General features: G+C 38.6%; 2 protein-coding genes across 7 annotated transcripts in view; one reads left to right on the top strand and one right to left on the bottom strand.

Annotated features, from left to right (window-relative positions):
- The window catches only part of VRK2 (VRK serine/threonine kinase 2), a 46,491-nt gene extending 24,589 nt beyond the window's left edge, over positions 1 to 21,902 (top strand). Inside the window, exons 9-15 of one of the 6 annotated variants that reach the window (XM_075147779.1) lie at positions 9,093 to 9,213; positions 11,810 to 11,868; positions 13,673 to 13,854; positions 17,935 to 18,108; positions 18,415 to 18,621; positions 19,353 to 19,444; positions 21,660 to 21,782. In XM_075147779.1, coding sequence (XP_075003880.1) covers positions 9,093 to 9,213; positions 11,810 to 11,868; positions 13,673 to 13,854; positions 17,935 to 18,108; positions 18,415 to 18,621; positions 19,353 to 19,424 — 815 coding nt within the window. In that variant the 3' untranslated portion in view covers positions 19,425 to 19,444; positions 21,660 to 21,782. Of the gene's footprint in view, positions 1 to 9,092; positions 9,214 to 11,809; positions 11,869 to 13,672; positions 13,855 to 17,934; positions 18,109 to 18,414; positions 18,622 to 19,352; positions 19,445 to 21,659 lie in introns of all 6 variants that reach the window. The other 5 variants (XM_075147777.1, XM_075147776.1, XM_075147774.1 and 2 more) reach the window with 5 other exon arrangements.
- Positions 21,283 to 27,343, bottom strand: part of FANCL (FA complementation group L) — a 30,858-nt gene continuing 24,797 nt past the window's right edge. The window contains exons 8-14 of the mRNA XM_075147781.1: positions 26,352 to 26,502; positions 24,637 to 24,720; positions 23,962 to 24,007; positions 23,791 to 23,872; positions 22,863 to 22,979; positions 22,463 to 22,534; positions 21,283 to 21,998 (exon numbers count right to left, since the gene is read on the bottom strand). Coding sequence (XP_075003882.1) covers positions 21,963 to 21,998; positions 22,463 to 22,534; positions 22,863 to 22,979; positions 23,791 to 23,872; positions 23,962 to 24,007; positions 24,637 to 24,720; positions 26,352 to 26,502 — 588 coding nt within the window. The 3' untranslated portion in view covers positions 21,283 to 21,962. The remainder of the gene's footprint in view (positions 21,999 to 22,462; positions 22,535 to 22,862; positions 22,980 to 23,790; positions 23,873 to 23,961; positions 24,008 to 24,636; positions 24,721 to 26,351; positions 26,503 to 27,343) is intronic.

The following is a 27,343-nucleotide window of genomic DNA, read 5'->3' as shown; positions in this document are numbered from 1 at the left end:
TTCTGCTGCCAGCTTTGCTAGGATCATAGTGTCACAAGCGATAACTGTAGAAATTTGTGCTTGTTAATAGCTGCTGAACTGTTACCTTAAACTAATACTTTCTAACGAGTTTTAGTTGGCACAAACAACTGTATATTATTGCTTTTTCTATTAAAAGGACCATTGACCGTGTAATGTAGAGGGTCTTGATAATTTGCCGGCGCTGTTAAAACCTGCAGTCGTTTAACTCTGGTCATTAGGAAAAATGAAATAAGACTGTCAAGTATTTGCCGCTAAGACAATTGCACAATTTCACCTGCTAAAAAATATTTTGTGGTGAAGAGGGCATCTGTTTCAGACTCTTCTAGCCCTCCCAAGCATTCAGTGCATTTTCTGGAGATCTGGCTCTGGCTGTTTTTCCTGGTAGTGTGAGCGATGTGGCTGTGTACTAGTATTTGATGTGGATGCTGTCTGAAGAACAGGTGGAGGCTGGAGTATTTGGGATTTGGCAGTTGGATAGTTACAGCAGCTAGTTTGTCTAGTGGACAGGTGTCTGTTGATGGGTATGTGATTACAGAACAGATAATTCCTTTTATCTGAAAGAGTAGGGAAATTTTACAGACTTGGGTGGCAAAGCGTGTGCACATGCAAGTGTGAGGTAAGGTGTTATCTTTTGCAATCTGTGGGTTAGATTACCCCCTCAAGTAGCTAAAGCCGTGATGGAATTGGTGAAAAGCGGAGGACTCCAGAAAACAAAATATTCAGAAAGATAGCTTGAGGGAGCTTACCCCCATCTTACACTTGAAAATTTTTTGCTTGTTAATAGCTGCAAACAAAATCCACGGATTTTTCTGATGCTCCCGCCAGAAAAGCCGGCAGAACGTGATGTGATATCTGGTATGATGCAGAGAATCCAAACTATTCACATTGAATGCCTCAGCTCTGACCTTGTAACAGCCCGAATCCATTAAGGTCAAATTACCAGAGTTTCCCATTTGCAGCAGGTCTCTCAACATCCTAGGGAAAATATGCATCTGCAGCGACTTCTGTTGGAAATTTGCACAGGTCCAGATGGCAGAACACAGCGGCTGGTTTCCCTCATCTCATCTCTTGTTGTGGGGTTTAGAGTTGCGGAGCTGTTTCCACCAGTTGAGGCAAAGGGCTTCTTTGCTCAACAATCTCCTGTACTCCTGACTCGTGATTGAGTCTCAGCACAGTCTCACGTACTAAGTGAGGTGAGGTGCTCTTCTGGAAAGTGTTTAAAGACTGTTTCACTGTTGGCAAATGAAAGGTGCATAGACAGCCTTCATTCTGGTGTTACCCAATTTTTCAGGGTGGAATATTTATTTCAATGCTTTTGGAATATAGTTCCAATTTTTAAACGTTACTTTATATAAATGAGATCCTTTCCAGAGGGCATTTCCTGAGTGTATGTAGCAACATAAATATATCTCAAACCTCAAAACTCCTGAATAGTACCAATTGCTGTATTGAGCTAGACAAACGAGAACATTCTGACTTGCTCTGCTTTTATTCATAAAGTACCTACCTGAAGATATACAGCGATTTGAGGTACATGCTGAAACTTAAAACAAAATTATGAATTTGTTGCTTTCCGAAGTGCCTCTTGGCAATGCTTAAAGCTGATAACCTCCTTTCATAAAGCCAATCACATGCAACGATTTTCCACTAATTCAAATCAACACTGGTGTTTCCCTCATTGAATCGAGAGATTAACCCAGCTGCATGCCTATTTATTCCCCAAGCTCTCTGTAAAGTTCATCAGGTGTAGAGGTTATGCAGTCCACTGAGATCCAGAAAGTTTCCTACCAGCGGCCCCTGCGTGGTAACACTTCTGTGTGGTAGAATTAGTCCGTATTCTTCTGACAGGCTCTGGTAAGGGCTGAGTCGGACGAGCTGTTCCTGTGGCAGCTGGTGGCGAATCGCTGCCTTCAAACAAGTTACTTTCATAGATTCATACTTCAGTGTGTGCTGGTGTACACTGATGGTGCTGGTGGCTTTGACTTTGTGCTGGAACTGAAGAGGAATTCCCCCTGAGCTGGGAAAGGCTGGGAGTAGTGGCCCTGCCTCGAGTCTTGCCTCTTCATGCTGGTTTTGTCTTTAGTTTTGCATGGCTCGCCTGTGCTCTGCCCAGTGTGTGTGGGCCCCACAGACTGGCTCTTCTGTGCTGCAGTGCTGCTTGGGGCTTCCAGACTTGTATTCACCGCAACCTCAGTTCCATCTGCTATCTATATCTAGAGTTCACTTTGAACCAAGTCAGGGCCCAAGTTGGGCTTTGCCCCAGGATCTGACCCACACCGTCAGCACTTCTTGTATTTGGTGGCTCGATCTCATTGCAACCAGCATGTGGGGTTTTTAAATTTAAAACCTTTTTATTGTGATGCAAATTTCATATGGCACAACTGCATTGTTAGTTTTAGCGTAGTATTTAAGTGTATTCAGTGTATTCATTTTTAAAGACCATACTATATAAGCAGTATTACCTTTTTGTTTGTGGATTGATAATTAAAGAGAATTATATCTGCACCCAGTGTACGTTTAAAAAATTGTTACATAGTTAGTGTTAAAAAGTAATATTTGGATCAATGCCTCCTATGGATTTTTGTAGATTTTCTACTCACTGAGGCATGCAGTCAATACCTAATTTCTCTGGAGATATACTGCGCTTAACATATTGAGTTTTTTTTAAATACTCCAGTCCTGTGCATTGAGTGCGTAAGACCAGTTTTAATTTGCTATCATTGATGAGCATAAGAGTATGAACTGTCTATGTTGAATTCCCTCCAGCATATACTTGTGTTTGCCATAGCTTTCAAGATAACTCCCCTCTTCCTTTCAGCAACATTTCACAGTAACTACTGGTTTTGCCATCTCTCGCATTGGGTAGATGGCCTACTGAAATCCTTGCAGAACTTATATCTACATCTGGAATAGTAAAAGCTGCTTAAGACAGTAGTAGTGACTTTTGATAAGCTTAAGGGTAAGTAGAGTGTCTGATGACGTTTGCCTCAATTAGGCCCACTGCTTGTCACTTTTTTGTAGCTGGTGAATACATTTTTTCTGAGCTGGTTTCATCGAGCAAAAGTGTGTTTGTTTATTTTCATCTCCTGTGTTGGGGAAGGCAGTTGCAGCTATGTTTGACGCCATATTTTAGCCGGTTCTTTGTGCCCCTCACATTGGGTTATTGCAACATGCGCTTCTTGAGGTCCATCCGAATGCTCGTACACCGTGTTTGTACAGGGCAATGCAGGCGTCAGGCTGATTGTAGGGAAAGCTCTGCAGTTGTTCTTATTTTCCCCACTGGTCTGACAGAACTGTTGTTGTTTGATATTAAAAACATAGCTCAGTGCTTGTCCATTTTTCCTTTTCTTTTACATGCAGGGGTTGACTAGAACATATGCAGGGTTCATTTTGTGGGGAAGGATGTGCAAGAATATAAACACCTGTGCCTGGAAACATATTCCTTCTGAGCCCGCATGGCTTCCAGAGAACAGAGCACTAAATGGCTCTGGATCAAGGGGTTTATTTGGCATCTGTCCATGTATAGTTAGGAGTCAGAGGGAGCCTGCTGGATTTTTTTTGTCGGTCAAATGAATTATTGATTTGCTGCAGTTTGGTATGTGTTTCCCAAAGACTGTGTGCAGGACAAACTGTAAATCCTAAAAATAAAAGGGAAGCATAACCGGTCTGGTGAAAAATGGGTGGAACTTTGCAGTGTGAAATAAATAAAAAGATGTTTTTGTTTCTGAGTGTTGGATTAGAAATGTGTGCCCAGCAGAAGAGGGAGCAGGAGGTCATTGTAAGCAAAAGAAGAGTCGGGCTTTAGCAAGGGGAAGATTGAATAGGTTCCTATAACCACCTCTGTAAGCTTATTCTGTCCTGCCAAGAATGTCCAGAAGCAGCAAAAATAAAATGATGAGCATCACGACTTTCTAGCACAACTGATGAGTGTGGCTGGGAATTGGCTGCTTAATTTTGGCTCTCGTTCTCTACACCAGGAATTCAAAAAGTTAGTGAATCTCACAGCTGCTTGTCAGCCCCTTACTTTTGTGATTTTTTTTTTTTTTTTTTGCCACACAGATGTGAAAGAAGAGTAAAACTTCCTGTCCCCACTCTCCTGCCACATGTTCTCCTTACTGCAAGCTTGGAACCTTTTACTTCCGACCAGGTACCTGCACCTCTTGCCACCACCATTTTATCTCCTACTCAGATCTCGTGGTGAAGTTCCCTTCCATCTTCCAACCTTCCTGCTACATAAACTTCTCCCCACTAAATCAGGACCCCAGCCCTCTTCCTTTTAGCACATCCCATTCCACCAGTCCTGATGATTATTCACTGTCTGTCCATGTTTAGAGGAGAATCCTGCTGCTGACTGCACTCTTCTATTATGGATGCAGCAGAGCAAGGGCGAAAACAGGGAGGCTCTGCAGTTCGATCCTGCCGGTCAGTGGACATGTGTAACTGCTTGTTTGGAGGTTGCTGTGCACATGTCTGCACATTAGGCTGTTGTGATTGTCCAGGACAGCTCTGCTATTTTGAAGAGGTTTGAGGATCACAGTTTGGGAACTGCTGGCCTGCAAGACCTGCTGGCTCACAGTGTGCTCATGAGCTTGGCCATGGCAGGACAGCAGCAGTAGTGTTGCTGCTTTTGTGGGCCTTGAAGCGAGTTATCTGACTACTGTGCTGGGACTGCATCCCGTGACTGACAGGACGTGCTGATGCACAGGCTGGCCGCCCTTTTGCCGCAGTTTTGCCGCTTCAGGAAGGGTCCCCCGGCGCGATCCTCCGCTCCGGAGCCCTTCGCCTCGGTGGCTTGTCAGCCCAAGGCGAGGTCAGTGCTGGGGAGTCACGGTTGTATCCTCCCTGTGAACAACTGCGGGAACTCCTGCCAGCTCTGCAGTAGGTTTTGTGCCGATCAGCCGTATGACCAGTTGAGTGTATAGCTGTAGGATCGGAGTTTAGGAGAGACCATAGCTGGCACAGGAGAAGTTGCTCATTGCCATGTCCCAGACTGAGTTCTCTGGAAGAGTTGTAGTCCCGTTGTGGTAACACCGTGTTTGCGCTAGATTTGTTTTTCTTTCCAGCATTCTGTGGTGGTGGTTATTGTCGGGGAGTACTTCAGCAATGTGCCAAGCTAACGGTGCAGAACTGTACGTGAGGGGAGGAGGGATTGTTCCCGGCCCCTGCTGGCAGTTGCCCTGCCTGAGACTGGATAACTCTGTACAGAATGGCCTCCATACATTAAAATTTATCAAACTTTTAAAATTTAACTATATTTATCCAAGCTTTCCCCTGTAGCCACCCACTCTATTCAGTTAGTCACTATCCTGCTGCAGTGAACTCCTTAGGCTGACCAGTACCTTGGGGAAGCAATGCTTCATTATTAGTTTTTTTCGGTCTTTTTCTTTCTCCTGCCCCTAATACAGGCACTGATTTTTTGACAAGTCTTGTATGTGTCTTTTTTTTATTATCATCTCAACCTTGAGTTAAAAAGTTGTATCACTTTTAGTTCATTTATTAAAACATTGTGATGATGCATTTTTAACATAATTATATTTCTCCATGGTCATGTTAACACTCCTTTCCTTTATGGGCTTTTGGATTAATGGTGATGGTATGAGTTATATTTGTTTGTGAATTAACATGGATTTGTATGCTGTAATGCCAGTGAGAATTGGAGGTTGCACTGCATGTAGATGCAATATGAGCAGCTAAAATGATCCTTGTTATGAAAAGCTTCCAATCTAAAGAAACACTAATGGTGAAGTTATAATGTAACAGTGCTAATTAAAAATAATAGAAGAACATTTCATCTGTCACTCGTTAGCCTCCTAGATCTTTACAAAAAGCTTGAGAAAGTTAGCTTAATAAGGGCCATAGAGGAAAATTCCCATTTTTACATGGGTTTCAGATGAGTTCTTGGGAACAGTGTACTTTTGAGAGCATATTGTGGCTGGTGTGGTATCATTTATGATCTATTTTGAAATAGTAATCTGAATATAAATTAGGGCTCAGCTGCCAAATCCAGTATACAGAGATACATAATATATTTTCTTCTCAGGGTGAATTGCTTCAGTTATGTTATTGTGAGTTATCGTTTGAACCCTGTGCCTGCATGTTGAGTATATGTTTGTGATGTATATAAAACTTCTTATGGCCTGACTCTGATTTCATTGACATGGTTGTTAATGAATTAACTTCAGTGGAGTTGTTCCTGATTTATCTTGGCAGGAGTGAGGACAGAATCAGGCCTTAAATCTTCAAATTAAAAAATTAAACTATAAAAATATCGTGAAATAAAATATCGCCAACATGTTCCCATTAAATAGTATTTCATATGAAACTAAAATAATAGTAAAAAAATTCCGGGTTAATAGAAAAGCAGAAATCAAATATCTATTAAAAAGAAAGAAAAAAAAAAAACCACCCAACAAGTTTTTAGTCTACAGAGAAGTAAGAGAATTTGATTTACATAAGTACTATTTTGAATGTATACTCTGTAACAGTGACAAGTTATCAAGCAGAATCGTTCTATTTTTGCATGGCTATCACATTTAAAATGAAGCCAGATTGACTTCTCTCTGTTGATGTTTATCAAGATTCTTGTAATCCCCAATTATATTAGCAGATTTATTTTTTCAAGTAAACATATAGTTGAAATGAATGTATTAGTACTTTATTTGGGATGAAAATCTAATTATTTCAGTGTTCATAGATAATATTAATTCATTAAAGATTAGTTAGTTGAATACTTTTTTTTATAAGGATCTAAATGATTTAAAAAGTTGAGGAAGTTAGCATCTCTAATACCGAGCTGACAAAGGAGCAGAGAGAAAGAATAAGCTGGTACAGTCAAATAATCAAATGTTGACATTTTCATGTGGTTCTATGAAAAACACATGTAAATGTCTTTATGTAGTAACACTTGCAGTGACCTGGGAGATAAAGTGATACGTGAGTTTACCATCTCTCTGTAAAACATTTCCCCTTTTATTTTTTAGTGATGTATGGCTTAATTACGTGTACCTTTCCCCCCCCCCAGCTGACTGCTGTGGCTTTAGGAAGGTATTGATAAAGTCTTACTTGCACGGATCTCCCTATTTGTGATGGTTTTGCCCCAGTGTTAGTCAGGAAATGGCTGAAAGATCTGCATGTGAGTGAGAAGGTAATTAGTCATGGCCAAACTGTTAACTGTGAACTAAACTTTACTCTCTGGGGACTGTTTTGTCAGAAAACGAGTTATCTTAGGTTAGCTTCTGAAATCTAATTGACTTAGCATTATTTACAGATTCATATCAATTAGTCCCTCAGTGGAAAAAAGTGGTCCATTGTAATTTTGACAATTTTTCTCAAAAGGCCACTTTCTGTAGCCCATCTTACACAAGCAGGTGCCAGAAAAGCATTGTGTGAAAATTAGAGGATCTGCAATCAAAAATGCTGGCTTATATGGTTATAATCTGGAATTGCCATAATGGAAAAAGGAGTTGCGAACACATGTGTATGAATGGAATTGTTCCACAGTTAACAGGAGATTTATGGCTGAAGAAATCACTACAGAACAGCAAGTGGTAGAGATTGTGTTTTTATTTTAATATGAGAGCCAAGTCTTGCATTAGGACGTTGCTGAATCTAGTGCAGAAAATAAACGACACCCAAGGGATAGTGTAGCATTCTGTTAGATTGAAGGGCCTTTAATAATCCCATAGTCTAATAGCAGTTAAGATAGAGAATGTATAAGAACTAATCTTCTGCTTTTACAATAATGTGTGTATGGTAACAAGAAACAGTTATGATGTGTTGGCACCGTAGCTTTTAGCAGATGACTTTTTAAATTAAAAGATAAGTTTGCTGAGTGACTTTCTGGAATTTATTTAATGAAGGCCCATAAAATACGATATCTGTTTACAGCTGGATTAACAGCACTATGCTCAACTACTAGTCTTTACGGTAGACAAAAAGTACTGAACAAATCCGAAATCTTTCATTCCTGGAAAGTTCAAATTCATTCTGGAAAAGCATAAATTTAACTTCTACATCTGTCTTTCTTTAATCACGATTAACGGTTTCTGTTTTTGCAGATTCCATGTGGTCTTGACTTGCAAACTATAGACTGCAAGTCAAATGTACAAAGAAATATTGCAGCAATTCTGCTTGTTCAGTTTTTTCAAGTTTGATTTCCTCTGAATAGCAGCAAGCAATAGCAATTCTATTAGTACTGCACTTTTTTTGTTTTCCTCTTTCTCTTGGAAAAGTCAATCTGTAGATTAACTTCAGTTACCTGTTTTTCTGCGTAGAAGATGTTTGGGGATGGGGTTAATTTTTGATTGAATTATACCTACTGTATTTGTATTCTGTAGTTAGCGTATCTGTTTGGGGTGTGCAGGTTGAGAGTAAATTGTTCCTGAAACAATTTCCTTTTTGGAAGCAGAAGTGGTAAGTTTACACAGGACTTGCTAAATAGCAAGTGTATTTTAGCTTTTGCTATGACTCTCTAAACAAACAGTTCATGGTACTTTTAAGCAGGCAACTTTGGTGTGTAAATGTACACTAGATGGCAGTTTTGTCATATCTTCCAAGTTCAAATAGCTCTGTAGGAGAACAGGAAAGGCCATCAGTGTTTAGTCTGCACTCACAGGGTCCCTGCATGACCAATGTGGACCCCATGGACTTCCTGGAACATGTGTTAGCAATTTAGCAGCAGACATTTATTTCTTTGTTTTACTGCTTGGCTCTTTGAGAAAGTGTTGGTACTCCGTTATGGGCTGTCTGGATCATGTCAGAGGCCATGGGGATCAAGTCCATGTGACAGGCCAGACTGAGGAAGGATGAAGTTGGAGGAGGTGAGGAAACTGACCCTTACTTCAACAGTAACAAGTCACTGCCTGTCTGTGGACTGTGGCCAAATGCCGGGGCGTTCATTTTAGGTCTAATACAGCTGAATAAACAAAACACTTTGCCCATTTGGCTTTTTCATATTTCATCAACACTAGTTCAATCAAAGTCTTTTCTATTTCCTAAGAAGAGGTTCTTATTCTTCATCTTTTTTTTTTTTTCTTTTCCTCTTCCCCCTTCCCTCCTTCCCCACGTTTTAGCCCCATCCAGACGAGGTGACCTTGAAATCCTTGGCTACTGTATGCTGCAATGGTTATGTGGGAAGCTACCCTGGGAACAGAACCTGAAGGACCCTGTAGCTGTCCAGACTGCAAAAACAAAGTAAAAATAAAACAACACACATGTACACATGCACACACACATACCACCCTAGAACTGCAACGTCCTCATCACTTAAGAAAACAGGTCTGAGAAAGACAGCTTTACATCCTGTAGAATAGCACCTTACAAGAAAGCTAAAACAATTTTTCTTAATTGAGAGATGTTAGAAGCAGTTAAAAATGTGAACTCTATGTGCATGTATACCTGTTCCCCATGTTTATGTATGTACTGCTGTAGAGATACGGTAAATTCAAATGCACAGTACACAGTCATTTTGTCTGCTGTGTATTTTTTTAATACTCTTTTTTTAAAGAAAACATTTGTGAATTAGTGCAGGCCTTATTGCACACACAGAAGGTTGTTGTGTGTTTCCATTAAACTTCATGGGTGCTTTGTAGAGACTATAGTACAAACATCTCTTGGAAGTTTTTCCACATGTGCATTCAATTTATTTTACTTTCTATATGATACTATTTTTCAGATGTTTTTGTGTAGGTTTTTAGTGTTATATAAGCCTACTGCCGTTACAAACAATTAAATACCAAATACTAAAGAACTTGATTAAAATCTTTCCTTTTTCCCAGCATGACTCATTTAGAGCTTACTAAAGCAACAGAGTGTATTAGTGTTTTCTTTCTCTGCTTTCACAGTTGGGACTTGAGAGAGTTAATTGCATGTGGTACAGTGTAGCCTGTAGAAGGCTATACAGAAGAGTAGTTACCCATAAATGTAACATCACAATCAGAGAAGGCAGCAAACTTTTAAGTAGGGCAAGTCACAACAGAGGTACACAATAGGGATAGCTGATCCACAGAAATCAATCTGCAAATTCAGTGTGGCATCGGCTCTCAACAGAGAAAAAGGTTAGCCTGCAGACTGTGGATAATACAGATTGCATCTGTAAATGTTGACATCGTATGTTATGTTTAATATTTCTCCTTTAGAAGTTCTGATCATTACACAACCCCCTGCAAGGTAACATTTATACAATTCAATGTTAAATCAATTTAATCAATCAAGCTGCTTCACTAATTCTTCCCTTGCGGTTAACCCTTAGTTTGCTACCATTTTCAGGATGCCAATCAAGCAGATGCTTAGAAGAAACACACGGAAAATGACAGAGATTCCATTTATCTGAAATATCCTATTAGTCTAATCAATTACATTCTTAGTATTAGGTAACTTGCCCAGGTCATCCCCTTTTATTTATCTAAATTTTCAGTGCCTATGCTGTTTTCAAAGGCCAGAAATAGATATCTGGATATATATGTGCGTATCCAGTTGCTTATAAGTTAATAAGTATGTTTAAGCAGCACAGTCGAATCACTTCTGAGCCTGCCAGTCCTTTGCTGCAGAGTCTGTGTGATGGTGAGGAAGAAGGGGCTGGGCCTGGAAGGTGGGGTGCAGTTGAAAGGCAGGAGCCAGAGCAGGGCCTCAAACGCTGTTGTTCGCCAGTTGTCTCATCCTCTCATCCCGTCGCTACAAGTTCTTAGTTTTTCCTCCTCGTAACGCTGGGGTGATGAGGCAACTGTGCCAAAGCTTTGGGCGTTGGTAAGGGGATATTTAAGGACTGCTGGTGTATTTGAGTTTAGAAATGTTCATGCCATGCCATAATTAGAGGGGAGGCTCCATTTGAAATAGAATTTAAGCTAGATTACAGGAAAATATTTATGTTTAAGCGTTTCATTTCTCCAAAATTGAAACCCCTATTTCTGATACTGAACAATAGATTACTGATTGAAGGTTATTAGCCTATGTATCCCAACTTTACGCGTTTGGGAACACATCCTGTTACTGATTGGTGGACCTTTATGGCTCCTTTAAACAAACAAAGAAAAAAAAAAGGGATGCCTTAACAGTATTAACAGCTAGACTGAAGTAACAGATTTCACTTACTCAGGGCAAGGGGGCTTGTGCAGCTGCAGGTTCCTACAGGTGCTGGGAGATCATCCCTGCTCATGCCTGCACAAAGATGAGAGCTGGTATTATTCATCCGTTTTTAGGGTGTGATTGATTCTGAGCTCCTTTGCGATTTCTGTTTCTGGATGGATAAGAAGTACATCTGTGGCCCTGCCCTTCAGTTTATGAAGTGCATGGGACTTAAGGTCGTTTAACCTTCCTCTCCCCTTTTGTCCCTGCCATGCCTGTTTGTAATTTTGACAGCCATCACCCAGCTGTCCGGGAGCTACATGGCAGAAAGAACCTGATGTTAAATGGCTAGTAGGCAGACCAGAACTGCTTCTTAAATTCCAAAATACAAATATTAATATCATTAAGCTGAAATCAGAACAAGCCATTTCAGCTCAAAGGATTTTCCTTTTTCTTTCTAGAAAGCTTAAAACGTCTGCAAAGAAAAAATTAATGTTAAAGTGCAGTCTTAGCTGTAAGCCTGGTCTTGCTGAAATCAGCAGTCTCCAAAGAGTTAAAAATATAGCTGGTAAGAGGAGATTTTGTTTTAAAAGCAGTACTGTGAATCATTAGCTATCCCGGAGGTCCACTCCCTTTGGAATTGAGACTTGCTGTCTTCCTAAATCCCAAATGAAGAATCACCTGCTCCAAAACCACATTAAATTGTTGCACTCTCATGTTGTTTCAGACTTATGGATGAGCTCCCAGATTCAGTGATGGAATGGGGTTCTTCTGGAAGCAGCTGTAGTAAGTGTGCTTGTAGTACGGTACCGTGTAGCTCTTTAATCTGTTACAAAAAATACTTAAATGTTTTAGCCTATTTGGGGGAAGCAGTATAAAAGTGACGCAAATTTAACAAAGCCTTCTCTTTAAAATCTAAAATGTGGCTGCTAAGTTCTGCACCTTAAGGTAGATGCCTTCAACAGGCCTGAGTCCATGCAGTATTACCAGGCTCTGGTCTTAGGGCAAACTATGGTGTGCAAGGAGAACTCATCCTTGAATCGACCCCTTGAGATCAAGCCTGCGTGAACCACTCTTAGACATACCGATCCAACGGAAGAATTCAGCCTGCAATATATGTATTTAGCTGATGACACAGTAGTTATGTAATACTCATTGTTAGATTATATGTCACGCTCATTAATTCAGGGTGCAATTTAATTGAACTAATATTTCTGACTTCAGTGAAACTGGATCAGGCCCTTCATGTACAAGCTTGTTATATTTTTTAAGCATTTTTAGCTCAAAGGCTTGTCTACTGCAAGGGGAGAAGGTAAATTTCTGGATGCTGTCAAATGCCGGTCACTGCAATAAAGGATTCTTGATGCTTACTGATACAGGATACTTAATGCTTTTGTTGCAGGAACTCTTTTTTCCTGCTGCTTTTCTGCATCATACCATAAACAAGTACTAAACAGATGATATAGACGTTAAGGGCTAAATTTTCAACCCTGGTGTGTGGTAGTACAAAAATCTTGATTGGTCTCATCTGTGATGTATGCCATAGAGTGACATAAGGGATCTTAGCCATATGTAATCCAAGGTGTTAGGAAGCAGTGACTATCTTAGAAATAGAAGTAGCTGTTAGTATGGAAATAGTGAGCAACTGTCTACAAAAGGTTTGTTGCTTAGTATTCAGAGTTTGCAAAAGCAAATGAATGGACGGTTTGTTTTGTCATATGTTTCTTCCTTCATTGAAATACAAAAGTAACCCAGGGAAAACAACAAACTTCCTTCTAAGATCAGTATCTATTTTTGATTTATTTACTTATTTTCATAACATTTCTGTATTTGAATTATTGGAATGCATCATATATTACATAAAATATATTCATGATGTGTATACATATTTAGTAAATCTTGACTTCTGGGATTTTACCAGATGCTAATATCTGGTGTAGTACTCCAGTTTTAGGATACACTTGGGTCTTCAACTGAAAGAAAAGTTTGATCCTCCCCATATGTTTTTCCTAATAGCATTATTTCTGCCCATTCAGTGGTTTCCCTGTTTCTAGAACCGCTCAGTAATGACAGCAAAATAGTGCTGCTGTTAGACTGTTTTAGGATGCAATCTCAAAACCAGTGTTTGTCCAAGTATTAGAAGTAAAAAAAAATGTTGCTTTTTTCCAAAGCATTCAAAGTATAATATCTATGCAGATTAAAAGTGTCGTTGAGAGTAGTTAATATTTAAAGGGGTATTATGATCTATCAAATATAAAATACTTCCCTTTTGCACAGAACTATCAGTATTTGTCAACGAAGTATTTTGATTAATTTTTATACTTGGATAGCTTTCAGTACTATACGAATTAGTGCATGTGCATAACAAGACATAGCACTTGAGAGTTAGCTTGTTTATCCAAGTTTGTCTTTTCCTTTTCTCATCTTGAAAAGACAAGATATTGTCAGTTCTGTGTTTTGAGTGTGTCTTCAGCTGAAATTGTCTCATCTTGTTTGGCAATGTAGGATTGGCATCCATTTTGGAATTAAATTCTTTCTGAAGTTCTAGGTCTACACCAAGTGAAATTTTCATTTAAAATATGCTCTACAGGTGAAATATCCATGTATTTGGCATGTGTTTCTGGCTTAGCTTATGATGAGAAGCCAAAGTATCAAGCGCTCAAGAAAATCCTGCTGGATGGTCTAAAGTCAAGTGGAACTCGCTACGATGGCCCTCTGGAATTTTCTGCTGCAGCATGCACGCGAAATCACTGTGCTGCTAAAGTGTCAAGAGTAAGTCAGTCAGTTCTGGGATTATTTCTGACATCTCCTGCTTGATTATTGCCTTTTCTTTTGTAGAAGAGGAAATAGTTTAAGATTTCAAAATGAGACTGACACAGCAGTTCTTTTGCCTTAAATACACCATGTTTGTTAATTCCTGTTTCCCCTGGCTTTGCTAAAAAGTGGGATGTCAACCCTTAAGGAGGAAGAACTGTCATGAGCCCTTTTGACCTACAGCCTCTCTCTTCAAAGCGGTAGGTCTGTGGAGAATGATTTACTTTCAGGATAATGGGGAAGTCAAGGACTTTGTTCACTAACATCTTGAAGACAAGCCTGAATGCCAGGTTTTTCCTTCGTTCCAGATTAAAAGCAAAGTTACCTTTATTAGTGAAAGCACTTAATTCATTTTCTCGCTTTCAAACTGTTCTCTGTCATTTGCCTCTACATACTCCTGCAGCCACTAATGTGGAGGAGGTATTATTCTGGGATTTAACTCTGTTATTGGTATGCAGTGCTATGTGATGCGCTAACACAGAATTTTAAAACTGACAGCTATCGTGTTGTATTTTCCTTTTGTACTTTTAAGTCTGAAACTGTACGGTTAATAAAAACCATGTTTTAATAAGTGGCGATTGAGGTAATTAGCGGTCTTACTGGACTTGCTGTGAAATGTCAGTCCCATCATACCTCTGCCTTGAAACTCCCCGTATGCAAAAGCCCTGTTTCTGTCTCTGATGCGTGTGCAATAAGGCAGGGTCAGGGTACCATTCATTTTTAATATTTCTGGTGAACTTTGGACCATCACAAGTGTACGTGAGCCAAGAATGCAGGATGCAAACTAATGTGACTGATAGGCTGCTAGATGAATGGTGATTCAAGTATCAGTGCACAGATGGTTCTGATTTGCTGAGTTTTGTAGCTGCTGCAACCGAAGACATAAAATATCCTTCTAGTCATAAATTAGCTCTTTGGAAGCAAAACCTTGGCACCAGAGCTTTACAACCTTCAATTAGTAGGGAAAGAAGTATTTGAATGACTGTGGTATTGACATCTGTAGGCCTGCATAGTAATCATTCCTAATAGAAGAGAATATCTGTTTGAGGGGGTTTTGCATGGCTAATTAACCACCAGTGAGAATATGTAATTTTTTCATGATCTCCTGATTGTCACCTTTCTCTCATGATACAATTACATTTTATTGTAGCAAGTGCCTCACAAACCAATTGTCAGCACTATTTACGTATTATGGAAGGCAGAACAAAAGTTCATGTTTAATAAAAAGGCACTGGGTTTTGATCTTGGTAATTACAGATACTTATTTTAGCAATTTTATTGACTTTTCTGTTTCTATCACTTTTTTTCTTTTAACAAAACCAAAAGCTATTTCAGTGACAGAATTTCTCTTGCCACGATGGTGACCACTTCGTCCTCACTAATTTGAGCAGCTTTTTTTTTTAAGTACTATTTTCTGAACTGAATTGAAATATCAGATAGCTGTTAACTGATCTCCAGCTGATCCTGTTGGATCTCTGGTTCACAAGAGTCTTTGATTTCTTGGTGTCAGATTCGGAATAGGAAATCTATTTTCTTCTTGTTGCCTGGCCTAAGACTTGACAGTATACTGGCATAAAAGATGATCCTGAACTTCCAGGCTGTAAAAGCTGCTGTAGCACTTGCTGTTTGCAAGTTCACAACCCCGCTGAAAAATCCATGAATGAGGAGTGTCAGTTATTACCACTCGTGTGCTGTAGGACTAAACAGAATTGGTTTTGATGGCCAAGAACAAGATCAGAGAGAGAGTGTGTCTGCATATTACTAAATCTTGGCACCTATCATCACTTTTTCAGAGAAATTTTTCATGTTGAGTGTCTTGCTTCTTGGAACAGTAAGAATGCTAGCACCGCTCCAACGATCACCTATTTTTTACTTGAGTATGTTTCTTCAGCCAGTTCTGCTGCTTACATGCACAAGTTTCCTGTAACATTCACTGCAGAACAGCTGCAGAAAGGAAATTTCTAGGGTTATTCAAAGGACTTAAGGAGCACTTAAATACAAGTAAGAGAGCAGATAACTGAACTTTCTCTAAATCTACTGCTATTTTCAGAAAATCCGATTTTTCAATCTGTGGTTATTGGCTGTGGAGGATATTCAAGGCCTGGTGCGCTATGGTGCTACAGTCCTGACAAAGTGTTCGATGACAGACAGGCACTTCCCACTGCATCTCTTCACGGCACTGTCTGTAGTTATCCTAGGTCTGACTCTTTTCATCTCGGCCCTCTGCATTCCCTTTCCACCTCTCCTTTTATTCACCAAACACTTCTCCCATTAAAGAGGCAACCTAAGAATAGTGGGAGCCACTACAAACAATCCACTGTCTCCTCACTTCTTGCTTATGAGCAGAATCTGACTCCAGATGACCTGTCTCATTGCACCTGTACCAGTTTGGTACACAGGAAAGAGGTGATCTTGGGCTAATTCCTTTCTGAAGACCAGTAAACACCCCTAAGTGCCAATAAGGGAATCCTGTAACACTAGCTCCTTGAAGATGATGTGAAGAGGAATTGCTACAGAACATGAATTTTAAGATGCAGCTCCCTGTATAGTACCTGAATCTAATCTTGAGATGACATAAAAGCATAACAGTGGCTACATCTTGGTTCTTTGTTTCAATTGCACACCGAACATAAGTGATAAAATATTAATTGCGTTAATTCTCAAATTTGCTTACCACAGTTTTTGGCACTGGATAAATATTTTCAGCTTTTTCACCCACAGTGAAAGTGCTAGCATTAGGTCAAAGGAAGTATGGTAAGGCCAGCTGACTACTTGCTAGATTGTGTAGGTTTCGTATTAAAAAATAATTACATCAATACCAACCTGTAATTTTTGTTAGTGTGGAACATGGTAATGTTTAGGCATAAAATAAATATTTTCACAAGTGCTGTAAGTCCTGTTTTGAAAGTGATGTAGTCATTTAAGGTATGTGTACATTGTGAAGGTACCAGAGTTAGCTGTCAACAAGATTAGCAGTTCTCGCATGATGCAGTACGGTGCTGTGACGCAGAGAAAACAGCTTGGGCCCCTGCATTCAGGTAACTGTCAGTGTGGCACTGAGCCTCACCTATGTAACTCCATTTCTCAGGGCTACCTACAGTGTTTTGTCCTGGGGTAGACTGTTTGAAACTGGCTTGAGTTGTTATTCAGAACAGATACACCTTTATGTTTCTAAAGACTAATAATTTTTACAGAGCCGAACTATGGATTATATTCTTAAAGGTGTTTTGGATTAAACAATATATGAAGTGCCTACTGGCACTTTCAATGGTATTTAGTTTGTGCAATTTCTATCTCCTGTGTGTATTTAATTTGCAGTATAAAAAAGCAGCCCATTATTTCTTTTTTAGCTGGTATATTCAGATACAGCTGCTGCATAGAGGACCATATGCAAACATTACAGTTACAGAGTTATTAGTGTGCCAGAAGTACCAAAGGCATGTGGCATACAGCCTGTGTTTTGGCTACATTTGTCTTCCAAGTTACAAAAGCCAAAACCAGACATCATTTGATACTTAGTGCTTAGAGCAGCACTGGAAAAAACTTGCATTAACTCATGCAACTATTCACCATGTATTCCCCATTTACATTTTAGAAGGCTGTAAAAGAACGTAAGACTTAGCTCTTTAATTAGATTACCTGAGTCAGAAGACTTAGTGATTATCTTACTTCAGAGAGTTTTGCATTTGACTCAATCCAGTGATATGAAATGCATTCAGCTCTACTTGTTCATGAAACAAACAGTGACTTACTGGCATCATTCCCAAAAAAGGTTATAAGTGAATGTTTTGAAATGTACAACTCAAGTTTATTTTATAGCGTACTTTTATAGCAAACACAGTATAGCTCTAACTTTGTACTGTTTGAAGAAGATGCTTATTGATAATTAAAATGCTGAAAACATTTCTTTTGAGAAAGATGACAGCTTACTCTCATTCTGTGTTCTTGGTACTGAAGACAGAACATTTTTCTCTTTGAAATACTGACTCTTTCTTTTTTTTTTTTTACTGTACAAAATTGTTCACTGTACATCAACAGGTTTGCTTACCAAAGCCTATGCCAAAACCAGTTCAGCAGAAGCAAAAAAAGATGGAAGGTGAAGAATACACCTGTCAAAACAGAGCCTGTACTGGAGTAACAGGCAAACAGCTCCAAGACGAAGAAAAGCCAAGTAAATTAAACAGGATGCTTCACCAAACAGAGCCTCAGCAGGTGAGGATTTGGGCATTACAGTAATGCATGGTATCTCCTGGGAGTTTGTCTGCTCTGTTAGCTCAATGTCCACCTTTCGGGGTGGGCAAGGAAGAAAAGTGCTTGAAAAAAGCCAGGAGCTGTGTCATAAGCTCCAGAAGTTGGTATATGCTTACTGGCTTATATTATTCCAAAAGTAAAACTCTTGAGTTTCTTGTAAGCCCAGGGAGTAGGTGCAAACAGAGCACTATCCTTACCTGTCTGAAACCTGACAGGTCCAAGTATCGGAACCTGTGATAATTTTGAATGTTACGGAATTCTTTTCAGCATACAGAATTACTATCTGTACATCAGCAGGTTCACTTACCGAAGCCTTCACCGAAACCAGTGCAACAGAAGCAAAACAAGGTGAAAGAGGAAGAATATAACTGCCTAAGCAGGCCCCATGTTCGGGTAACGCGCCGGCAATGCCAGGCTGAAGAGAAACCAATTAAATTTCACAGTACGATTCAGGAACCTGACCACCCACAAAAGGTGAGGTTTTTGGTGTTACCTTAGAACAGTCATGGCACCCCGTGAAAGAAAGATCAGCTTTTCTAAAAATAAGAGTTTAAAAAAAAAAACAACCCATACCACCACAAACAAAACCCAAGCTAAATGGATGCAAACTAGATGTTTGCCACACACACTAAAAGTTTGTGTATAGTTGCTATCGCAAACTACCACTCCATTTTTTTCTATAGTTTGGTAGTAAAGCAGTGCACTGAGCACTGCACCAGTGTGCAGTGTTGGGAAATGAAAGTCTCCCCTTGTGGGCCCTGTTGTTTTCTCTGTAGAAACTTACTTCAGTAGTTTCCTTTTCTACGTAGTGGAAAACCTTAAAGCACTCTTAATTAAGTTCTTAAATTCTGACTCTTTAATCTGAGGATTTTAGTAGTTAACTAACTCACCTCAAATATTATCAGTAATTACTGCAGAAGAAGGTTGAATGAATGTATTCAGTCTTACTCTTCAACTGTACATGAAAAAATTGATGAAAAAAATTCAGCAAGGTTTTTGTAAAAGTAATGCAGAATAAACTATGTCTTAGTAATCATACTGTGCTCCTTTTCTATGGAGTTTAAGTATATTTTAACAAAGAGATTCTACCCTGTTTCTTTCATATAGAAAAATAACTTGATAAATGAGGACAACTTCTAATAAGCACAAAAATACAACTTTAAAGATAGCTTTATTATTAATCCAACCTTCTTTGCTTCAAGCAGTCTGCTGATCACTGCCTGGAGACTCTGGTACAAGCTAGGAGAGTGAAGCAGAAAAAGCACAGCTGTACCTGAGAGCATCAGGCAGTAAAATGGTGAGCAGAACAATTGTTGGGGAGATGTTTTGGCTGATAGCAAGGTAGACAGATTCTGAAGTCTCTGGAGTCTTGACACAACAACAACTCAAAGTCACAAATAGATTTTGTAATATTAAGATATTCCAGTGCTACTTCCTAGTCCTCGAATGTAAAAAGTATTAGCAAAAAAAGGTAGCAAATCTCTCCCCCAAATCTTCTGGCTCCTGTATATTTTGTGTAAAAGCTACTGGAGTCCAAAGAAAGAAGAAGATATGGAAAGAGAGCCATATTTAGGTTTCCAACATGATGCAGGAAAAAAAAGAGCTGGTGTAACTTCCTCTGTTTACTTGAACAGCAAGCACACAGTATGGATTGTAGATCTTGACGCTGGAGAGTAGCTAGGGGATTTGCTTCCCTCCTTTTTGTGGGAGGAAGGAAAAGTAAATTTTTAAAGAAATGGGACTAATCACTGGTCTAGTATTTAGATATATTTGTGTTTTGATCTAGTCTTTGTAAAGGAAAAGCCACTATTCCAATATGATTAATAATGCTGCATCTATGTAGAATAGTTCTGTGGTACTCGCTGAATATTATGCATAATAGGAGAGAGTTAAAATGGATGTCAGATAACATTTAAGATATTCAAATGAGAAACTGGAGAAGGAAAAAAAAGGCAGGATTGTATTAGTCTCATTTTGTAGACTTCCTCTTAATTCCTTTCATGTAATTTAGGAGATTGGTAAAGGAAAGCTATACAGGAAATTTTAGAGTGCTGAGGTTATGAAAATGCAGGCGGATTCTTCAGGCACAAAGGGGGAAAAGAAACAATGGTTCATGCAGGAACTAGAGTGGCGAGAGGCTGTCAAGCATTCTCCAGAGAGCAATTCCAAACACTTCGGTTAGGCGACTGCCTGGAGTAGTTAACTGCAGGCACCTCACTCTAACTTAGACACTGAGATGGGATGGCCACTCTGTTGCCATTAACAGATGATGCAGTTAGAGGCTGAATACGGAACTCGGAGGGAAAGTTCTCTATCACCCTGGTTTATCTTTTGGGGAAGTAAATTCAGAAAAACATCACATAGCTGGAACAATGAAAGAAGGAGTGGGTCTGCTTTGTAAGATGCTGCTGGAAAGCAATTACAGTGTAGGTATAAGTTAAACTGAGAAACATTTCTATGCTGAAAGGGGAACACCTGACTGAGAGGAGTAGGACAAGAAGGGTAGGATGCTTGTGAGAAACGGGACAGCTGACAAACTGGGAAAGAGAGAATGAGGAAGTAACATCTAGAAAATAATATGGAAACAACCAAAAGCAAAGAAGAAAACACACGAGCTGCCTTTATGCTGGACATAATAGTATCTTTCTATTAGACGAGGCCCATATTTCATTACAAGAAAAGAAACAGACATGTCTGTCACTATGTCAAAAGATGAATAAAACAGGAAGACAGGAAATTTCTATTAGAGAAATGCAATTTAGGTTATGAATTTTTCACCAAGAAAATGATATTGCTAGGGTTGGAATTAAGTGGGATGTATTGCTAAAAACCAACATACTGTGAATGGGATCACGGAAAGGAAACCAAAGGTGGAAATTTTTCTAAGGGACAGTGCAAAAATATGGTCAAGTCTTAGATATGTGAGAAACAGAAATCGTAGTGTTTGGGAACTCCTTTCAGAGATGGAGATCAAAAAGCTAAGCTAAGGATGACATGGCTTCTGGAGACCTAAAAAAACCCCAAACACCACCCTGCCCAACTAGAACAACCAACTACACTACTCGCATATTTGTGCTATCTATGATAAATCAGGAGAACTTTAGCTTCTCTAGGAAATGCAAAAACTTACACAAATTAAAATGGCAAACCAAACTTCAGAGTAATGTCTAGGGTTTCCAGGCTAAAACTTTATTAGCAGGAACACTGTAAGGACTTAATACGTTAACATTTTTTGGAAACAAGTTAAAGAATCAGAAGAATTTCAGCTGTTGACTTCAGTAATAAATATAGAGTATGTCTCTTTAGAAGGTGTTTAATCATACCTAATGTTATACACTTAAAATCCAATATGCTTATACCTGCAAATTCCAGAGTTAAGACTTCGTAAGAATTGTATTGCTTTCTCTAGGATAACTTAAATACCTAGATGTCATCTTTGGCACCTTTGCTTTTCCAATTCATATCTCACTTATTCAATAGCGAGTTTATTACAACTTTTTTTTTTTCTGCAGAAAGACACTGCAAGAGAATTGCCACCATTCGACCCCCAGGCAATATTCTCAGAATCCAAAAAGAAACACGATCAACTCTTAACTACAGATCATCCAGTATCATTGCAAGAAACTGGTTCTGACATCACTAGTCCTTCTATATCTATTATATTTAGGTTTGCATTTACTGACGAAACATACCATTACAGTATAGCTATACTTGTACTTCTGCTACTGATATTACTTTCCTTGTATTTTCTTTGATGTCACTGTTTCAATGTCTTCAGTGTAAGTGCAGTGGTGTTCCCATCATGCAGTTTTTTCTCAAAGTTTCTTCGTTGAAGATTTCAGCGTCAGTGGCTTGGAAAATATTTTTTAAAATAATACTGTCAAAACACCTTTTAAAGGCAAGTTCACTTAAACTTTCCAAATCTGCACTCAATAGTTACGTATGCACTGAAGTATTTGTACAAGGCTGCTTTGTGTTATGAATGTTGGGATTTTTTTTTTTCTTGAAACTGGACCTTTGCTACAGCAACATAAAAAAAGTATCATGAAATACAATGTGGTGTGATATTTAATTATTCTAACATTAGTATGTTGATAACTGGATAATCTTTATACTGTTTCAGAAAACCTTCTGTTAAATACTGATGGATTAAATGCATGGGAATTTAAAGTTTTCCTCTCTCTATTCCAATGTATAAAGGGAAGATAGTAGCCACAAATTCTATTTTACAACTGACTTTGTTACAGTTTTTGCCTTTACCTAAGCTACCACACACTATTTAGTTCAATCACTCATTTTCATTAAATTTCCTTACCTTATTACAATATGGACATTCACCAAAGATGACATTAAAACTCTGTCTGCTAGAAGGAAGACCTTGTAGCCACTGCAACACAAGTAAGTGGATTAAAATTCACAGTTGTTTCATATCAAATTTAAGAACGATCTATTACCAGGGTTTTTTTCCAAACAGTTCATTTGATCAACATCTGACATGGTGTGTGTCAAGTCTGAGTCTGTATAACCGCAAAGTGAGGCAGGTTCCCTTCCACAGGGAGCTTATTTATGATTTGTGGCTTAGAAGACAAGAGGAAGCACAGTCACTGTTGTAGCACTCCTTAAAGGACTTTGCTTCATCTGAAATTTAAGTGGGCAATGCTTATTTTCTAGAATCTGTGACTTAATGAGCAAGTTCGTCCCATTAATTACTTTACCTCATACAGGCAAGCCTGGTGAAAAGGTTGTCCACATCGGGGATCATTGCACACTTGATCTGGAGTAGTGCCATCGAGGCGATAGGCATAGCAGATGCCACAGTCCTTAGCAAAATCCTTAAAACACAACATGTTTTAGCTTACAGTACAACTGCAAGGAAGAAACAGGGCTGGTAACACAGAAAACACGTTCATCTACGTGTCTTTGTTTTTGCATTTTTTGTTACTTACAATTACTAAATATTTTGCCTTCAATATAATATATGTTTACCCCATTATGGTATGAAGAGTGAGATTAGTTGCCAGATGTACAAGACTTTGCTAGGTTATATTTTATCCTCTCACTGAATTTCGTCTAGTTTGACAAGCATTTTCATACTTGTGGGCCCCACTGTTTCTTTTTTATTCAACACAATGATTTGTCATTACGTTTGGACATGAGACACAAGACCTCACAGTCAGTTATTAATTTAAAAAATTCACAAGTGAAAGCAAAGCTAGTAATCCAGTGTTACAGCATTGTCAAAAATTAATTCCAAGTTTGTTTGAAATGCACTAGTATTTGGATGGCCTCTCGTCCCCTCTAAGCAGCTCTGCCTAATTAGAACTTAAGTCATCAACATCCATAACAGAATGTTTGGATTTTCCACATCTCATTAGCTACTCTGGAACTTCCTCCTTCCCTTTTAATAGTGAAGCCTGTTATTAATCGCCTTACTGCTATGAAGGCCACAGTAAAGTGTGCACCTCTAATCAAAGGTTAACAAGCTCTGACAATTGTTGCTTGAAGTTCAGAAGTCCTTATGACAATATATTAATCCAATTACCTCTCTTCTAAGTCTCTTATTTTTGCTGGCAGTTATAAAGTGACCATTTAAATTTTTCTTATTCAGAAATAACGACTGATCATTAACAAAAAGCAACTTACACTTTTTTCTAACACAGCACGAGATGGAAAATCAATTTCTAAGAGGTCTTTCAAGTTTTGTAATAAACTGATTTCTGGATCCCTGCAGGTGGGGGAGAGGGAGAATAAAGTCAACACTAGGAATGGCAAACACCATTTCAGTTTCAAACCTATATTATTGAAGATGCTTACCATAAGTGCATATTGTTGTTCAGCTTAATTCTCAAAGGGTTAACCACTGCAAACAATGTACATAAATAATTACATCATCTTTAGGATCCCCTTCACTCCCCCACCCAATTTAACCTCTTGTATTTCTGCACAGAAGGGGAAGGCATGAGTTGGGTTTTTCTAATTATTTAAGGTACATAAGTCAACGACGGCTCAGTGTAATGAATTCCCAAAACTGAAAACTCAAATATTTTAAATATCATACTGTTTGAAGATATGCTCGTAGTTACCTTAAAACGTTGGTAAAAAGCTGTGGGACACGGAGTAAAAGACTTAAATATTTCCAAACACTATTAGGACATACATAGTAAGTTTAATTTTTTTTTTAAAAGAAAGTTATATTAAAATATACACACGATTGGATAATCATCTGTAGAACACAGGGTTCCCTCTAAACCGTGCTAGGAAAGCTGGAAAAAAGTGTCACTCGCAGAGCAAACCAGCATGCTGTGGATTTAGGCTGTTAAAAACCCCAGCATCTACGGTGTAAAACTCTCCTACGCACATATTCGGCTTAATTCCTGGCTCTGCTTAAGCAGAGTTTACCCCAGGAGTCTGACATAGCTTACACTAGTATCTGCTCACCAGAGATCAGATTCTAGAAGAGAAATAAAGGGTGTATGTCTGCTGCCTTACCGTGATCTGCTCCAAGAAAATAACACTCGGGGAGCATGTTTGGGTGCCGAGGATCTACCTCTATGTTCACTGAGACATTGTTCCCTACAACGAGAAAGCAAGTCAGTCATAGGGGAAGCTTTTCTTTGCAGTCAAGTATTCGAAAATGGAAACATTAGCCTTTTTTTAAAAGCGGTTTTTAATTGGTTAATTCAGGCTGGTTTTCATTACTACAAATCATAAAAAAGTTGGTAAGTATCCAAATTAATTGTATAAAATACCAGTATATATTAAATATTTAGATTTCAATGGACTGTAATTAAAAATAGCAACTGGTTAAATAAAACTGCCAGTCTTCCATTTCTTATAGACTAGTCTTAACACTTAGACTTATTTGTGAATAATCAAACTCAAGCTAGATGACATAATCCATTTGAAATCTTAGTGAAATTTTAAAGGTAGTAGAGTATTTGTTATTAATTCCTCATCATTTTTCAGTGTCAAAAAGAGAAGCATAAAGACAATGTTAAGCAGTAAAAGTCACCTCCCTCCACAGCATACTCCTGGACTGAGCGAACAATGGCGTATTTTTGAAATAGCAAATATTTTTCTTTTACAACAAAATCAAAGTTTAGTCATAACCGAAGATTGTCTGTGACCGACAACAAAGGACTCAAAGCTTTGTACTGCCCTCCGTTATCTAACGTGAGGCGCTTTCTGAGGCTTTTCTTTCCTTTTCATTGGTCTGTGTCGAAGTACAGCAGAACCAAGATACAGCCACCCTGACTGCACGTGCAAAAAAGAAGCAGCGTTGCCCGACCCATGTCATTTTAGCCGGTTGCTGAACTTTTTCTGTCCTTCCTGTCCCTCCCTCCCTCCGCCCCCAGTGAAGGAGCAGCCTCAGCACCCCCCTCCAGCTCCTTTCCTTCTTCACCCTGCCGGCAATCAATCTTTCCACAGGTTTTGGGGACAACTTAGGTCTACTTTGGTCCATTGTAGGTTCTCGGATTTCTACAATACGCAATTGATATTTTGGATTTAAGCTACAAATCAGAGCTCTTGCAAAGATAACATTTCCCCCCGTATTTCTAACCTCTGACAACAGCTGCAAGTTTCTCCTTTGCAATTACAAGACTCCTTATCCTATATATATTAAGACCTTAAAATGCCAGATACCAGCATATGAATTAAGGTACTTTTTCAGATGGTTAACACTGTAAGCCTCTAATTTCCTCTCTTATTTCTTTGTCCTTTCCATCAGCCTCTTTTAACCTCCTTTTCTCCCTTTTGACTGCACTCTAATATTCCTTTCACTCTTCCAGGACAGGATCAATCTAAAGTAATAGTCTGTTAAAAAATCTGGAATTTGTGAATGAGATGAGGGCTTCATCTAAGGTGATTTTTTAGAAATACTGATTTTTCTAGAGTTATCATGTAAGTCCTCAGTTTTTGAAAGTTACATGTTCATAATTTACAAATACACACTATTTTCCTGCAGAAACTTTCATTTTATGTAACACCATAAAGTTGTAATTAATTTCCTAAACAGATTCAGTATTCTGTGGAAGTTTGGGTTTTTTTAATACACAAAGTAAGGGAGCTGTGTCTTGCTGGTTTTAAGTGCTACCTTTCATTTTCCTAACTCTACCAGCACCATCTGATTAGACAAGCAAAGCAAAACAGCACCCCGAGTTTTACTTCTCAAACCCACTGTATTCCTTCGAATCTTTTCGTACCTATCGCAATTCTTCTTGTCGTAGCACTGCGTGTGGGATTTTCTGGCTCGAGCACCCATGTCTTCCCATCAATTTCATCCATGGCATCCCAGAATTCTTTCAGCGATTCTAATGCCGCCAGGAACTGATTATAAATGTCTATTAAGGAGTTCTAAGAAAAGAAGAAATTTAAACAAATTTCACATAGTTTCCACCTAAAGCCATATAGAATATGTAGATAATTTAACAAGTGTTAAAATCTAGTATGTATCCAATTGTATCACAGTAGGATAAAGCGTTGAACCTCACAGGTTTATTCGTTGAAACAACATAAGTAAAGAATAGCTGTATCCGGAGTGCAAATAAGTACTCTAATCCTGGTAGTTCTAACATGTTGTGATACACGTACATCATGCCTGGATTTGATAGTGTTTTATACTCCTTTTCAGAAAACTTTTCTGAAAACTGGTTTACAACTATTAATTTGCATTGTAACTTGCAACAAACGACTGTAAAATTAAAGTAAAAAATCATCATTAGCTACTATTAAACTTCTAACATTCTGATATTTTGTCTCTACTTCAGCTGAGCAATGCGGCAGTGGTACCAAATATAAATACACAGAAATACCCACATAACTAAAGTAGCTTATTTATTTTTAAAAGACTGTAAGAAATATAGCCTTAACAATGTCATAATTATCTCAAAATTAAGCAGTATAAAACCAGGTACTTAACATTAGATTTCAAGCCATGTAAATATGGTAAGAGAAGGAGAAACCGTCTAATAATCAGAGGATTACACTCAAGGGATTTCAATATTTGAGAGTGGATTAGATGGAATCAGAAAAATCTTTCATTATACAGGACTATACAGAACAGCAATGCAAAAGAAGTCTTTTAAAAATCATCACTGAGCACAAAAGTAACTATTTCTACAGGGAAAGACTTCTTCAAGTAGAGAAAGTGCTCGGCAGATGCCCAGAGGGTACGAAACATGAGTTTAGGGAACCG

This window comes from Calonectris borealis, chromosome 3 (assembly GCF_964195595.1).
Source record: "Calonectris borealis chromosome 3, bCalBor7.hap1.2, whole genome shotgun sequence".
In the NCBI taxonomy this organism is placed as follows: domain Eukaryota; kingdom Metazoa; phylum Chordata; class Aves; order Procellariiformes; family Procellariidae; genus Calonectris; species Calonectris borealis.
Note: the sequence above shows the minus strand (reverse complement) of the source record. Positions and strands in the feature narration are given on the sequence as shown.